Raw genomic sequence first — 16,399 nt, 5'->3', positions numbered from 1 at the left:
CACTTCACTTGATCTTGATTGTATCCTTGTTAATGCAGTTTAGGATTGCATTAGCTTTTTTGGCTGCTGCCACACACTCGTATTTAGCTGGTTGTCCACTAAGACTCCGAGATCCCTCTCAGTTCCTGCTATTAAGCCTGGTTTCACCCAGTCTCTATGTGTACTTTTGGTTTTTCTTGCCTAAGTGTAAGACTTTCCTTTTCTCTACGCTGAATTTCATTTTGTTAGGTAGGGGCCAGGACTCAAGCAATCTCTGTGGGGAGGGTCTCTGAGAAGCCACAACATATAGCCGAGTAGCCAGCAGGAGCTTTTGCAGGCCTGGAAGTTTGGTCAAGGACCTCCTGTACCTCCCCCAGCCTTATGGGCTGGCCCCACTTCAGGTCAGGAAATGCAGAATCTGTCAGTGCGTTTTTGTATTATTATTTTTTTTAATTTGATTTATATGCCACCCTTCTCCAGAGACTCAGGGCGGCTTACAATACGTTAAGCAATAGCCTTCATACTTCTGTATATTTATACAAAGTCAGCTTATTGCCCCCACAATCCTTAGAAAGGATGGAAGGCTGAGTCAACCTTGAGCCTGGTAAGATTGCCCCCACAATCCTTAGAAAGGATGGAAGGCTGAGTCACCTTGAGCCTGGTAAGATTCGAACCTGCAGTAATGGCAGGCAGCTGTGTTAATAACAGGGTGCTTTAGACCACTGTGCTACCAAGGCCCTTATTTACCAGATGAGCTCTTATTTTTGGATTTTCAGACTTTCCGTAGCTTGCCAAGTCCTTATCTCTGATCCACTACGCATGTCCGCCTTCCTTCACTTACTTCCTTCTCTATTTTTCTTTGTTCTCCTGCCAGGAGAGGTCCGACCACAGAGAGGTGGCCGGCAGGAACGTTGCCAAAATGTAACTAATTTAGATAGTGAGATGTTTTATTTTCTTTATAACAAATAAATGAGTTTTTCTTAGAAGATATATCTTTCGGGTTTATTTTCTTAATGTATACTTGCAAAGAAGAGTCTCGATCCACGTCTCTAAATCAAGGTGCGATTACCCAAAAGCAGAATGGGATTAATTAGCATCCTGACAGAATCCACCCCCACCCAGGCAGAGAGGGAAGATGTTCTGAAGTAGGCTTCCTGAGAAAGCATGTATCACTATCTTAGTCCCAAAAAAATTCTTTTATTGAGATGGCTGTGAATTATGGTCATTCACAGCCCGTAACGATTCAGTCTGCGAAGATTCCGACAGATGTCTGCTCGAGTTGACACAGTCTTTCAGGATAATGTTGATAAGCACCCACCTTTATCTCCCTTGAAACGCTGCCAGAGACCTAATTGTCAATTAGTTTTGCAAGGCCAAACGGAGCACAGAGTCAAACGGACTTCTCAGAGCTTGAATTGAATATATGAACTAATTGCTTCCTGCAAAGGCTCACGTCCATTTGCCTCTGTTATGTCTTATGGGAGGGGCCAATCATCTCCAAGCCTTACTCTCGAGTCACCTTTTTTAAAAAAATTGTTCTTGCCTTCTGGCAGCTCTGCGCATGCACACACTGGGAACAGGCTCACACTGTTCTTCTGCCTTGCTGTCAGATTCCGGAGGCAGCACATAACTACCAGATGGCCCTGGCCTTCTCTCTGCCTCCGATGCAGAGCCCTCGTCCGAACCTTCTCCAGACTCCAGGAATGGCTCACGTTCCTCCCCAACCTCCTCACTGTCCGACTCTGCTATCAGCTCTGCTGGCCGCTGGTGGGCCACAACAGAAGAGAGGCCTGAGAAAGGGTCAGCCAAGTTCCGTCCCCTGCGTTCTGGGGGTGCAGGTTACCCCACTGTTCAATGGAGATCGGAGAATTGTGGAAGCCAATGGCAACTCTTTAGGTTGGTAAAAACTGGAAGACCATGCAGAACAATGTAACTGAGAAATATAATCTTTATTAGACTTTTTCATAGTCATCTAAAATGTATTTCTTCCTCTTTTTTTTTTTTTTTTTTTTTGGCATTACAGTGCATTCCAACTGCTTTGGAACTGATTGATTCAGCTTTTGAGGGTATAGCAAGGAAACGACCTGCCCTCGGTCTTTTGTCATGAGAAACAGCAACTGCAGGTAAAGATGGAAACGGACCCAGTCCTCTTTGAGGGGGAGACGAAGGAGCAGCCAAGGACCCTCCAGGAAAGAGGCAGCCCTTCCGGCCAGGCTCAGAAAGAACCCAGGATGGAAGTCGGCATTGCAAAGCCCCAGGAGCAGCTGCCACAAAGAGGCCCCTCTCTCTTCATGAACCCCCTTAGAGCCCCCTGGAGCCAGAGGCCCTGCAGCTCTGCTGAGGCTGCATTCCCCAGCTCTGAGCTGAAATCCCCAAGGAAGGGTGCAGAGATCTGTTGGGAGGGGGAGTTCCTAGGGACCCCTTTCCTACCCCAGCCAGCTGCTGAGGCCACAGACAGAAGGCTATCAGCTACCATGTTTTCCCGAAAGTAAGACCTTGACTTATATTTTTTTTGAACCCCAAAGTAAGCGTTTGGCCTTATTTTCAGGGAAGTCTTATTATTTTGGGGCGCATGCAGGGGTGAAATTAAAAAATTTCCCCTTCCAGTTCTTGTTGGGGGGAGGTCATGTGACTGGGTGGGCGTGGCCAACTTGACATCACTTACATCGAGGGGCTTCTCACCAGCCCCTCCCCTCCCAGCCACTCCTTGTCGCGAATGGCAGGAAAATGGGGAGGGGACTATTCCTGCCTACCATCCTTCCCTCAGTCTGTGCTGAGATTGAGGAATGGATGACAGGCAGGAAAATCCCTTTCCCCATTTTCCTGCCTTTCACAAAAACTGCTCCCCCCCCTCCCTCCTGGGGACTACCTTAAAGGGATAGGCTGCAGCAGCTCCATTCTGAATGGAGGGAGAAAATTTAGCATTCTCTCTGCTGCGTTTAACATTGAATTCTGTGGAATATCGAGCGGCCGGAAGAGGTGATCGGCAATCGGCGATGGGCGTGGGTGGGGCCAAGGAGGGGTAATTACTACCAGTTTGGTGAACTGATGTCCATAATCCCTAGCGGTTCGCCCGAACCGATAGGATTTCACCCCTAGGCGCATGGAGCAAGATGGGGCTCTCTTGTCATCTTACCTGATTTCGAGCTCTGCATTTAAATCTTTTCGGGGAGGACTTATTTTAGCGCATGCGCTCAAAAGCCCGATTGGGCTTATTATCAGGAGATGTCTTATTTTTGGGGAAACGGGAGTTGGGGCCATGGGAAGATACAGGGAGCATCGCGCAGGGTGGCTGGCTTTACAACATACTGCCAGGGCAAGGAACTTTTTCTTAAATGTGGGAAGGAAATTTCCCCAGGAAATTAGGATAAGAACAGATAGAGGGGTCCCCTGCATCAGATGGGGGCTGGGTGAGGCTTGCTTTCAGGGCCATCCGATCTGACGCTGCCACCTGCTGGCCAACGGGTGGATGAAGGCAACTGGATACAGAAATTCCAACACAATGTCCCCACCTAGTGGTTATCTAGATCTATGCAGGTCAGAGGTGTGAGCCCAGCTACAGCTGGGATATTTGGGGTCCTCCAACTATCAGTTGAAGCAGGAAGCTGGACATGTGCCAAAAAAAAAATTCCCTTGACATTATAAAACGAAGCAACGTTTTAACAGATCGATCGATCCCTACAGTTACAAATGCTTTGTTTTTCCACCTCGGTTTAAATATATTGCAAACCCTGTTTTTTTATTGCCACATTCCTACCAATGTTTTTTTTTTTCCTCCCCTAAGTAAATTTAAATCTTGTAAGGAAAAACAATCCACAAGGCTTAATACGCTTACCGCAGAACCACTGTGTCACATAAAGACATTTTACATCTTTTATCAGAAGCATTTAAAAAGGAGTGATAGGTTATTCGGGGGGAATATATTTTTCGTAGGGGAGAGGAGGTTAAAATATCTGTAAATTTGGCATGAAGACGAAGGACAGCCACCCAGAGCAATGGAGAAGACACAATGGGTGAAGGGAAAGGATCTCCAGAGGCTTCGTCAGTGAAATCCCACCCCAGTTTTTCCCCCCTTCTTTCTTTGGCAAAGTCAGAAGCTCCTGGGGAGACCAACGAGGGGAAGTGGCTTCTGTCCCTTGGCCTTGTCTCCCAATCCGAAGCAGAGGGAACTCTTTGCTGAAGGCTTCCTTCAGTGGTGGTATTTAGCTGGTTCTATCAGGTTCGCACGAACTGGTAGCGGCAGCTGCAGGAGGCTCCGCTCACCCGCCCGGACATCATCCCGTTTTTGACTCTCTGCTCATGCCACAGTTGCAAACTGGTAGCAAAGGTAAGCGAATACCACCTCTGGCTTCCTTGCTCCGCTGGCCAAAAGACCAGGGATGGGCAGCTGCTGGTTTAGCTTCTGCGGCCAACTCCCTGTGTCCACCACTGCCCTCGACCAAGATTTGTCTATGATCCATCAGGCACAGCAAGGCCCCTCCTGCCTCCAGAGCTGTGCAGGTGGAAGAGCTAGATGCTTCTGCTTGCCCTTCACATGGGCAGGAGGCCCTCTGAGCAATGGCGCTATAACAGTATATTATATTGGCGTTATAACAATAACAATTCCCCCAATCAACCGACAATTGCATGTTGTTAAATGCCCGAAGTTTTGGGGGAGTTTAGCCATGGTTCCTCAGAGCCTCCCCATGCAAGAACAGCCAACTCACTTGGGTGGGAATGTGGATGCCCCACGAGAGGACAGCAGGATCTTCCAAATCTTTGATCACTGGGGGGGGTGGGGGTAGAGATTTCGGGAATCCTCCATACACAGTATATTATGCGCTTCCCTTGCGCATTGCAAGGAGCGACAGGGGCGCATCTCAACAACATGCAGCCCGCAAAGGTGTGATGACCTGTGTCTCACACACACACTAATCATGGTGAAGCAATGGAGCTGGGAAAGGGAGGAGGGGGTTGCAACATTTCTACCCCTTGCCAGCCTTACCCCTCACAATAATAAAAAGTGGATTTTCAAGGTGCCAGGGAGAATGGATTCCTCCAGACTGATGGCAGGAAAAGGATTTACGTTGAAATGGCTTGCCCAAAGTATCTCTCTGTGCTATTCCGGGTAAACCGCAGGAACAAGCTTGGAAACGAATCGAAAGGCTCCCAGTTTGTTTCAGCTTCAGCTGAAATCGGCTGTTGAGAATAAATAAAGCAGCACCTCTCGTTCAAAGTCACATGGAAATGAGGCCATTTACATATGCAATCTCGATTTATCTCTTAAATATATCAAGTCCTTGCCCAAATGAGTAGGGAAAGAGATGATGATGATGATGGTGGTTTGCTACGTGCAGCTTCCGGGAAGTCAGTCCCCCTAATTATTTCCCCCCCTCGATGGGCAGACGTTGCACCCTGGAATTGCCACGGGCCCTCCAGGTCAACCGTAGCAGAGCCCCAGAGGGATCATCTGGGGATCTCCAGCCAAGAGCTTCTGGTTCAAAAGCGAACTATGTTAGAATATAGATATATCGATCTCTCTAGCCACACAGACACACCTACACGTGTGTGTAGATGTGTCTGTATACCACAGGGATATATGGGTGCCTCAGTAAACCGGTTTGCTCTTTTTCCCGATTTTTGATTTTGCGTTCACCTTTCGGGCAATGTTGTTGGCTGCCTCCGCCTTCTTCTGGGGCCTCCCAATGTCCCGGCAGCCTTCCGCGGGTTCATACAACCACTTGACGGGGTGAGGGCCGCCTCCGAGTCTGTCGTCCTTGACTTTCTTCAGGAAGAGCCGCCCTTTCTGAAGCGAATGAGGTTTGGGGTCAGGGGGGCTACCAGAACTGTGTGGGTACCCCCAGCTGAAAATGGGAAGGAGAAACGGAGGGGAGCAGAGAGGGAGGGAGGGAGAGAGAGAAAAGGAGAAAGAGAGAAAGAGGGAGGAAGAGAGGGAGATTAAGAGAGGGAAAGAGAAAGAGGAGGGGGAGAGAGGGAGAGAGAGATGGAGAGTGAGGGAGAGAGAACGAGAGAGAGAAAGAGGGATGGAGAAACAGGAAAAGGGGAGAGGGAGAGAAAGGGAAGGCAAAAGAGAGAAAAGGAGAGGGAGAAAGAGAGAGGAGGGAGGGAGGGAGGGAGGGAGAAAGAAGGGGAGGAAGAGAGAGAGGCAGAGAGGAAGGGAGAGAGAGAGAGGGAAGGCGAAAGAGAGAGGAAAAGAGAGAGAAAGGGAGAGGGAGAGAGAAAGAGGAGGGGGAGGGGGAAAGAAGAAGAGAGAGACGGAGAGAGTGAAGGAGAGAATGAGAGAGAAAAAGAGGGAGGGAGGGAGGGAGGAAGAGAGAGAGAGAGAGAGAGAGAGGGAGAGGGAGAAAGAGAGAAGGGGAGAGGGAGGGAGGGAGAAAAAAGGTCAGGAAGAGAGAGAGGCAGAGAGGAAGGGAAAGAGTGAGGGAAGGCAAGAGAGGAAGCGAGAGAGAGAGACAGAAAGGGAGAGGGAGAAAGAGAGAAGGGGAGAGGGAGGGAGGGAGAAAGAAGGTCAGGAAGAGAGAGAGGCAGAGAGGAAGGGAGAGAGAGAGAGAGAGAGAGAGAGAAGGTGAAGGAGAGAGGAAAAGAGGGAGAGAGAAAGAAAAAGAGAGGGAGGGGGGGGGGAGAGAGAATGAATATGAGTGTCAGATCCGGCAAAGGGAACCCAGAAACAGAAAATGTAGTTTTAGCAGCCCAAGCTCAGACAGCCACCCACATGAAAGGGCGGGGGGGGAGGTCATACATACAGGCATCTGGCTTTCTTGAAAGATGACAGATCTGTAAACTAAAAAAAAGGAAGAACTTATTAGCCTGCCCTGAACCAATACTAAACGAATCATTGTTTATTGATTATTGCGATCCTGCGTTCTTGCACACAGATGCAAATTCTGCCGAGATAAATGGGGTTTATTTCCAGATGACAAAGCATGGTAAACATTAATCAACCAAAAATACTTTGAAATTTGCCAAAATGGACCACCACCGGACCCAACAATGTCTGTTCATGACTCTACAATCCTCTTCTGGAGTGTTCTCCAGCCTGGCCTGATTGCAAACTGGTGAGTTTCAGGGGTTTTACGTGTCTCGGAGCTCCTGTGGCTTCTGGAGAAGCAGAGGGTAGGGTGCTGTGACTATGCGGGCCCTTTGCCTGCTGCCATCCTCATAAATTCTATTTCGGGAAGAGATTTCCTTCCTTATTTCCTGCAATGGCTCTGGGACTTCATCACCTTCCTACTTTTCATGGGTGATTTCTGCACTGCCTGAACAAATTAAGCTGTCGGAAATGCCACCGCACTGCCAGTCTGCCATGAACCCAGGGGGGAAGCTGGAAGGGAGGGCGAGGGCCTGGGGGAAAAGTGAAACTGTGAGAAGACTTCTCTGTGAGAACTGACCAAGGCTGTTTTCCTGGGAGAAGAATTCCAACATGTATTGCTTCCAAAACATCTTTTAGACTTGACTGGACAACGAAAAGACCAAGAAAAAAGAAAGGGAAGGGAAGGGAAGGGAAAAAGGGAAGGGAAAAGGGAAAAGGGAAGGGAAGGGAAGGGAAGGGAAGGGAAGGGAAGGGAAGGGAAGGGAAGGGAAGGGAAGGGAAGGGAAGGGAAGGGAAGGGTCCCAGAGTGGAAAATTAAGTGGCAAAAGTCTGGCCCAAAATCTCAGTTTCTGGCTTCACGCTACTGCAATTCACTTGACTTCTAATAAACAATACCGTTATCAACCAAGGGATCGTTTTTACCTAGAAGCCCACGTTTGAGGCAGGGCTGACATTAGCAGGGCCTGGCCCATTTGCCACAGGAACCTGAACCTACAAGCAGGGCAATTTAGTTTGCTTGAAAAGGCTTCAGCCGCTTTGAAGGAGGTTTTACCCCTAAAATCTTGAAGGAAACTAGGATAAGGATGATCACTTCCTGCAGGTACATACCCACCAACACACCTACCCTCTAACTGCATAGAATTTGCCTGTATCCAAAGTGCTGCCAGTGGAAAACCTTTTCCTCCAGAAATATAGCCTGCCGGCAGTCAGCAAAGCTGACAGCAGAGTCGGGCAGTGAGGAGGTTGGGGAGGAGCGTGGGCCAGTCCTGGGGGCTGGGGTAAGCTAGTATGAGGGCTCTGCATCAGAGGCAGAGGAGGTAGACAGCAGCAAGGCAGAGGAATAGCTGGAGCCCGTTCCCAGTACACGCATGCACAGAGCTGCCAGAAGACAAGAACAACTCAGAAAGCAGGGTTGACTCGGGAGTAAAAGCCACACCTTGGAGGTGATTGACCCCTCCCATAGGAAATAAAAGAGGAGCGAATAGGGAGTGGGCTTTTGCAGGAAACAATTCGTTCATTCCGTGACTCTGAGATACTCTGTTCCAAGTTTTGCCTTGTATTGCGGTTGGAAACAAGTTACATGGCAGCTTGCCAAGCGAGATAAGGTCTGTGTTGATAAATATTCCTTTAAAAAAACTGTTTGGACAAACCTTGCTGACTGTGAATGAGCGTCATTCACAGTCGTGTAAATAAAAGAGGTTTTACCAGTAATTCCTGCCTCCTGCTTGTTAAGGGAGCCTAGGTCAGAACAACAGGTGGGCATTTCCATCTCTTTAAATGTGGGTCCAGCCACATCACAGAGGCCAAACTTTTCTCTGGCCACCAACTGCATTGAGTTAGATGAGGCCGCCAGAGGCAGCCACACCCCCTCCGGGGACATTCAAAGGGAGCCCTGAGAGGCAAGGAGGGTCCTAGATAGCCTCTCTGCCAGGTAGGTGGTGAAGCCATGGAGGACTCTTCTAAGGGCTGGATTTGGGGACAGGCAGGCTTCTCTTCCCTTTGGAGTGTCCGCTTACCAGATGTTGGCTGAGGTCTCCGGAGCTGCCCAGCAGATGCTGATGCTGGTACTTCTCCAGCTGCTTCTCCGCCTGGTCGACCCGCTGCAGCAGGTTCTCAATGAAACGCTCCAGCCGGGCTTTCCCACGGACCTCTTTCTCAGCCGCTTCCTCCAGGAAGTGATTAAAGGTCACAACCTCCCTGCAAGGGCAACAAGGCAGCTGTGCTGAGACCAAGGGGTGTGTGTGTCACAGAGTGGTGGCCCTGCTGAGCGGCAGCAGCAACAGTGCCCTCCTGGCCCACCCACAGCCCATCCCGGATGCCAAGCTCTCCAGGACCCAGGATTGACAGCGGGACAGGCTGGGGCAATCATGACATCTGGTAACAAACAAATTTCGCTCCTCATTGAGATCCTTCTCCCTGGAGAGAGGAAAGGAGACATGAAGGGAGAGGTGTTGTGGCCCACCAGCGGCCAACAGAGCTGGTGGCAGACTCAGAGAGTGAGGAGGTTGTGGAGGGACATGGGCCAGTCCTGGAGTCTGGGGAAGGCTCTGATGAGTGCTCTGCGTCTGAGGCAGAGAGGGGGCCAGGGCCGTCAAGACAGTTATCAGCTACCTTCAGAGTCAGAGATAAGTGGGGCTGAAGAACAGCTGGAGCCTGTTCCCGATGTGCACATGCGCAGAGTTGCCAGACGAAGGGAACAGCTAAAGAACAAGGGTCGACTTGGGAGTAAGGCCACAGGGGGACGATGAAGGGCCCTTCCCAGAGAGAATAAAAGAGGAGCGAAAGGGGAGTGGAGTTTGCAGGAGACAATTAATTTGCTTAATTGGTTTGTGACTCTCCGAGACTCCTTGCCAAGTTTCGAAGATATCGGCCTGGCAGCTCTCCAAGCCAGATAAGGTCTGTGACTGTAAATTCTCCCTTGAAAGACTTTGCTGGATGTGAATGAGAGGAATTCACAGTAACTTAATAAAAAGGGTTTTTTTGTCGGGATTGGAGTCTGCTTCATGCTCTTGGGAAGCCTAGGTCAGAACAAGAGGCAGCGCCTGGCACTTGTACTCGGAATCTGCACCCAGCTCCTGGGCTTCTCTCCCTGGGAGGCTGCAGCAGACCTTCGAGGAGCCATGAAGTGAAGGAGTGCTCCTTTGGGGGTTTCCTCCCATGCTGTTGGGTGGGGCCCCTATGCCAGCCGAGCAGAAGGGAAATACAGGGATGGTGGACCCAGCTCCATACAGAAAGCATAAGAAGCTGCATTTCCAAGGTCCATCCAGATAGCAAGGCTCTTGTGCCCAGCTTCGGACCCCGGCAGATCCCTGGGGAAAGAGTGGGGTGGTCTCACTGCAGGGCATTTTTTAAACTTTGTGTAAATCTGGAGGGAGGAACTGTATGGGAAATGGAAGCCGGCCATCTGCAGAAAGAAAATTGGAGGCCTCTCATGCCCTTTCCCACCTTTAAGGAAGAGAGCAGGGGTCTCCAACCTTGGCCACTTTAAGCCTGGAGGACTTCAACTCCCAGAATTCCCCAGCTCTCTAATCTTGGCCACTTTAAGCCTGGAGGACTTTTAAACCAGAGATATTTTTATTAGGGATCTTACCAGAAACATACAATAAAGAATTGAGATATTTAATTGTGAATGTTTTAACGGCAGCTAGAATTGTATTTGCTAAAAACTGGAAAGGAGAGAAGATTCCTACGGATGACGATGTTATTAAGAAAATTTTGGAGTGTGCTGAAATGAGTAAATTGTCATTTGAAATTAGGGAACAAGAAGATAAACAATATTATTTGATATGGGATTTATTTTATCAATGGTTAGATAAGAAAGCATGGAAATGAAATATGAAACATGAAATGGATAAAATAATAAAACATATAAAGAGGGATTTATTTCCCTTATGGAAGATAGGCTATTGTCGAATAATTGGTAAATGAGAATAATAATGTAATAAACTGTTAAATAAGATAATGTTGGATAGAGGATTAAGCACAAAAGATTTGTAACCGATCAATACACTTTCTGTAATTGTAATGGATGATAATTGTTTTATGTTTTAAGTTTTGTTTAAAAATAAAAAAAAATTCAAAAAAAAAAAAGCCTGGAGGACTTCAACTCCCAGAATTCCCCAGCAAAGCTGGGAATTCTGGGAGTTGAAGTCCTCCAGGCTTAAAGTGGCCCAGGTTGGAGACCCCTGCTCTGGAATATTCTCCCACCGGAGGGGAGGTTTGCACCCCACCCCTCGCCCTTCTGCAAGAGCCTAAAACTTGGTCATACTTTGCCTTTGCTTTCTCCTCCTCTTTTGATTGGCGTGGGGGGGGCATGCAAAGCACACAGAGTGTTTGATTGGCTGCAGACGCCACATCTCAATGACTGAGCCCCTCCCCAAAGACCCCCCCCCCCTCAGCCCAGGCGCTTCCAAGCCCTTCCAGTAATGGAAGAAGTGGGTGACACCCTCCCCTCCACATGGTTGAGCCAGAGAAAGTCCTTCAAAGGCCCTCCTTTCTGGCTTCCTTCCCATCCCAATTTCGACCTTACGTATTTTTAAACCAGATCAAACATGGCTGCATTTCACTCAGGGGACCTACCTCCTAGCTGCACATAAGCCTTGCTGAGAAGAGATAGATGGATCTCCCCCACCCCAAGGAATCTGTTGCCAAGGACAGGGCCCGAAGGTGAGACTTGACGCAAAGCAGGTAACTAAGCAAATGAAAACAGGGATCTGTGCAATTGCTCCCTTGAGAAATCGGCTGAGGATTCTGAGAACAGGCTACAGGCCTAAACCTGGCCCATCAGCTGGGATTTTCATCTGGGACATCTATGGAAGGGCCAGAGCTAGCACATGGCCAGAGAGACCTTCCCGCACCTGGTCCTCTCTCCCATCACCCCTCTTCAGCAGCAGGGTCAAGCCATGGAGGGTGGGGGGGTAAAGGAAGGCCACTGCCCAGTGGTGAAATCCTCCTCGGATCGCCACCGGTTTGCTGCCTGTGCATGCACGGTGTGCTCCAAAAGCATGCTGCGCGCCGATGCACAAATGCACACTTCATGCGGAAAAAGAAGACTTTACTAGGTAAGTAGAACAGCAAGGGGGGGGGAAACAGCTGTGCCGCAGGATTTAGCTTCACTAGAAAGCAGGATTTCCTGCTTTCTAGCAAAGCTAAACCCCGCGGCACAGCTGATAGTTGGAAATACCGTTTCAAATGAACTGGTAGCTTTTTTTTAATTACCAGTTCGCCCGAACTGGTAGTTTTTATCACTACTGGTTTGCCCAAACCGGAGCAAACCAGTAGCATTTCACTCCTGCTACTGCCCTCTCGGACCCGGGTTCCTTCTCATCTTCTGACTTACTCCTCTTTACGGTGCAGCTCCTCCTCCGACTCGGTGAGCCGCTGCTGCAGCACCGCAATCATCTCCACCGCCACGTCCACCTGCCGGTTCAGGGCCCTCTCGCGCCGCTGCACCTCCTGTTTCTTCTGCGAGAGCTGCACAAAGGCCGCCCGGACTTCTAAGAGCTCGGCCGTCTTTCGGGACAGCTCCCGCGAGAGGTTGTCGATCCGTCTCTCGATGGTCTTGTCGACGGCTTCCACCATGTGGTTGAACTTTTCCCGCACGTGGGCCTCGAAGGAAGCGCTGGAGTCCACGGCCTTCCAGGCGGGGTCCCAGCCCAGCTCGGCCGAGGCGTGGCCGGACCCCAAGTCGGCTGGCCATTCTGCCTCTCCTGCCAGGGGCCTCCTGGGCAGAGGGTCTTCTGGCTCACAGAAGTTCAGGTAGGAGAGCCGTGGCTTCAGGATGCCGCTGCCCCCATCCCGGAAGGTGCCCTGGATCTGGGGGTGGGAGGAGGAGCCCTGGCTTCCCTTGAGAGGAGAGAAGAGGCCACTTTCGAAAGCGTGGCTGTACTCCAGGTGGGCCCTCAGGGAGGACAGGCTCCTAAACCGGGCGTGGTCCCCACACCGGGGGCAGCGAAATGGCATGCGGGCACTGGCATGGTCCAGCGATTCCTGCCACGTGGATTTGGTGTCCTCAAAGGCCTTCTGTTGCATTCCTTTCCCAATCCTAGCAGTCAGGGGGAGGAAGAAAGGAGAGGTCAATGAGGGTCTTCTCAGCCAGTCACTTTCCGGACTACAGAACCCATCACCAGGCCAACGGCACAGCTTTGCTGACTGCAGAGAGCGGGCAAGAGATTCCAGCACTTCCAGAGGACACCGGATTGGAGGCAGCTGCCTCTCAGCCCCCCCAAAGACCCTGAATTTTTGCCCCACTTGCGAACTCTTGAAGGAGGCCCATTCACACGACTTACCTGGATCAGGGCAAAGAGCAGGTAGGCCGGCCTCTCCATCCGGTGGATTCCTTCCCTCTCACACAGGTGAGCTTTTCAGGGAACTGGGTGCCAGGACCCAAAACTGGGGGAGGGACAGAGGGAGGGGCTGCTCTGGGACTGGGTGGCTCTGGATTTTCAGCCCCTGGGGCTGCTCCTGTTGGGCGGGGAGGGGCCTTGTGTAGCAAGCCCTGGGCTGGGGATGATGGGGGGTGGAACACACACATATGGGAGAGGAAAAGGGGCTTTCCAAAGGCAGAAGCCCCTCTGGAGCCCGCCGGCGCCTCCTTCCCCGGAGGAAGCATCTCCCCCTCGGTTGGAGGCAGCTGCGGGGATCCCCTCCTGAGGCGCCCGGGGATCCCTCTCGCTATTTCAGGAGGGGGCGTTGTGGGGAGGGGGGAACGTTTTATAATATTTTATATTATATTAGAAATCTAATCTTCATAAATTATAAATCTTTAGGCCTGAGGGGGGGCGGAGGGCCGGGATTGCGGAAAATATCCGGCCAAAGCAGCCTCGGGGAGCCGACGGTGATGCCCTCCTGCCCCGGCTTGAGTGACAGCGGCCCCGTCGGGACCCCCAACCCCATCCCCACCCCAGGCTGCAAGAGGGCTGCCGATGCAGAAGAAGGCCGGCCTTTTGGGGGTGGGGGGGTTTTCCCCTCCCCCCCCAAATCCGGGGTCTTGAGAAGGCCGCCCACCCCCTCGCTTCCCGGCAGGGGCCACGAACCGAGGGGTGTTTCCCCCCCCCCGCTCCCCTCGAGGCATCCCCCCTCCTCCCTCGGATGACGTCATCTCAAGGCCGGCGGGATCCCGGGGTGGGAAGCGGCTCTTCCACCAGCCGCACTCCCCCCCCCCCACCACACACACCATTCCTGCCTGCGGGGCAAGTAAGTTGCCCGCTGCGGTCGGTCAGTGCCGGCCGGTCGGCCGCCGCCTTCGCCTCCTCCAGGCCGGTCCCGTCGCTCCTTCTACCCCCCGCACATCTCACTCACCTCCGGAGCTGCGGCTTCTGCAGTCCCGGCGCGGCTGCCCGTGCCCCGCTCCCTCCGGGCGCCTCCGCGCTCCAGCCGCGCCTCCTGCGCCGCTCATCCGAGGCTGCGGGGAAAAGCCGTTTTCAGCAGAGTCGTAAATCACCGCGTTCACCCACCACCCCCCCCCAACCCCAGCCTCTCCTCCGCCGCTGCCCGCAGCTCCGAGGCTCCCGCGGGGCCGGGATGGGATTGCCTTTTGCTCCCGAAGCCAAGCGGGCTGTGAAGGGGGAGGGCTGTCCTTTCTTCCCCTGGCCCGCGGGGGTCTCCGGAGGGTGGTGGAAAGCCCCCCCCCCCAGCAGCGGGGATCCCGGGATGCTAACAGTAACAGTGTTGGAAGAAGGGATCCTTGGAGGTCATCTAGTCCAACCCCTTTGCTCATGCACTAGGGATTCGAACCGCCCAACTGCCGACCTTTCTGATCGACAAGCTCAGGGTCTTAGCCGCTGAGCCACCTAGTCAGTCAGCCCCCCCCCCCCCCCCCCCCGTAATCAAATGACCGCACACAGAAAGGCTGAGGATATATGTGGTGTTTATTGCTTTACAGAGTGACATTATATAGTTTGTTACCTTGTCAGCATCTTATTGGTTCACAAAGGATTTCATTTTCATTTCATTTTCATTTGATTTGATTTATATACCGCCCTACTCCCGAAGGACTCGGGGTGGTGAACAGGCACAAGATAAAACACATAGAATTCAAAAATTTAAGAGCAGAAGTAAAATCGAATTAAATCAATTTAGCCCAAGACAAATTTAAAACCCCGGGTTAAGAACAAATTTAAAATTTACATTAAAATTTACATTAAAAAGAGAATGGGAGAGGTTAGGCCAGACCCGCCTGGTGAAATAAAAAGGTCTTGAGAGCGCGGCGGAAGGTGCGTAGATCCGGGATCCTCCGTATCTCCGGGGGGGGGAGCTCGTTCCAGATAGTAGGTGTCCCCACAGAGAAGGCTCTCCCCCTGGGGGCCGCCAGCCGACATTGTTTGGCTGACGACACCCGGAGGAGTCCTTCTCTGTGAGAGCGTACCGGCCGGTGGGAGGCCGTTTCAAGCAACTAAAGCCATAAGATCCTTGGTTGACCATTACTACTGCTTGCTTAAGCACTTATAATGTTTATCTATAGTTAAAGTCTAACATATATCCTACTTCCTCTTCTCCTGTTCCTCTTATCTACAGATTTAGGGTCTTATTTTCTAATGCCATTCCCTGGCGCCTACTACCGTGCGTGTAACCTTCCTTATCTGAGGTTTGCCATCCAAGATAGGAACAATCCTGCACATATACATACACCTACATCCCTCCCCCCGCCCCTAGGTGGCGTTGCCACCTCTGGCTCCTTCCCTGACCCAAAGGACCAACCCGAAGAAGAACCAAGCATTCCCACCCCCCAAAGTAGCAGCCAGGCTCGACTTGGTTCCTTGGTGCAGATGCCGCCACCTGTTAAGAGGGAACGGAGCTGGCTCCCTCTTGAAATGGACTGCCGTTTGTTAGAAATGATGTATGGCCTCCTGCTTGAGGGGTGAGGTTGGACTAAATGACCTATAACAGAGGTCTTCAAACTTGGCAGCTTTAAGACTTGTGGACTTCAACTCCCAGAATTCTCCAGCCAGTTGGCTGGAGAATTCTGGGAGTTGAAGTCCACAAGTCTTAAAGCTGCCAAGATTGGGGACCCCGACCTATAAGGTCCCTTCCAACTCTGATAGACAATCAGCTAAATATGAGCCAGCAGTGCGCAGCGGCAGCTAAAAAAGCCAATGCAATCCTAAATTGCATTAAGAGAGGGATACAATCAAAATCAAGGGAGGTACTAATACCACTCTGTAAAGCCCTAGTAAGACCACACCATAAGAGTACCGCATCCAGATTTGGTCACCACACTATAAAAAAGATGTTGAGACTCTGGAAAAAGTGCAGAGAAGAGCAACCAGGATGATTAGGGGACTGGGGGCTAAAACATACGATGAACGGTTGCAGGAACTGGGCGTGGCTAGTCTAGTGAAGAGAAGGACCAGGGAAGACATGATAGCAGTCTTTCAATATTAGAGGGGCTGCCACAGAAAAGAGGTTATCAAACAATTCTCCAAAGCACCTGAAGGCCAGATAAGGAGTAAAGGATGGAAACTGACCAAAGGAGAGATTCAACCTAGAAATAAGGAGAAATTTTCTGACAGTGAGAAGAATCCACCCATGGAACAGAAGTTGCCCTCAGAAGTTGTGGAGTATTCATCACTTGAGACTTTCAAGAAAAGATTGGATGGCCATGTCTCAGGA

General features: G+C 51.1%; 1 protein-coding gene across 1 annotated transcript; it reads right to left on the bottom strand.

Moving 5' to 3' along the window:
• Positions 1 to 1,998: 1,998 nt before the first annotated feature.
• ZNF365 (zinc finger protein 365) lies at positions 1,999 to 14,146 on the bottom strand. The gene is made up of 5 exons (XM_070945814.1): positions 14,090 to 14,146; positions 12,129 to 12,833; positions 8,806 to 8,986; positions 6,723 to 6,760; positions 1,999 to 5,822 (listed from the first exon to the last, which is right to left on the bottom strand). The coding sequence occupies exons 2-5, from the start codon at positions 12,818 to 12,820 to the stop codon at positions 5,567 to 5,569; spliced, it is 1,167 nt and encodes a 388-aa protein (XP_070801915.1). The 5' UTR covers positions 12,821 to 12,833; positions 14,090 to 14,146; the 3' UTR covers positions 1,999 to 5,566.
• Positions 14,147 to 16,399: the final 2,253 nt, after the last annotated feature.

Source organism: Pituophis catenifer, unplaced genomic scaffold (assembly GCF_029215685.1).
Source record: "Pituophis catenifer annectens isolate HBS135680 unplaced genomic scaffold, rPitCat1.0.hap2 SCAF_6, whole genome shotgun sequence".
NCBI classification, from domain to species: domain Eukaryota; kingdom Metazoa; phylum Chordata; class Lepidosauria; order Squamata; family Colubridae; genus Pituophis; species Pituophis catenifer.
Note: the sequence above shows the minus strand (reverse complement) of the source record. Positions and strands in the feature narration are given on the sequence as shown.

Bases quoted from the DNA above. Each gene is read 5' to 3' on its own strand.
- ZNF365 (XM_070945814.1), bottom strand. From the start codon at position 12,820: ATGCAACAGAAGGCCTTTGAGGACACCAAATCCACGTGGCAGGAATCG. The intron at 6,761-8,805 runs GTAAGCGGACAC...CCTTTTTTTTAG, and splicing joins GAGACCTCAGCCAACATCTG to TTTACAGATCTGTCATCTTT. The intron at 5,823-6,722 runs GTATGTATGACC...TCCCATTTTCAG, and splicing joins TTCAAGAAAGCCAGATGCCT to CTGGGGGTACCCACACAGTT.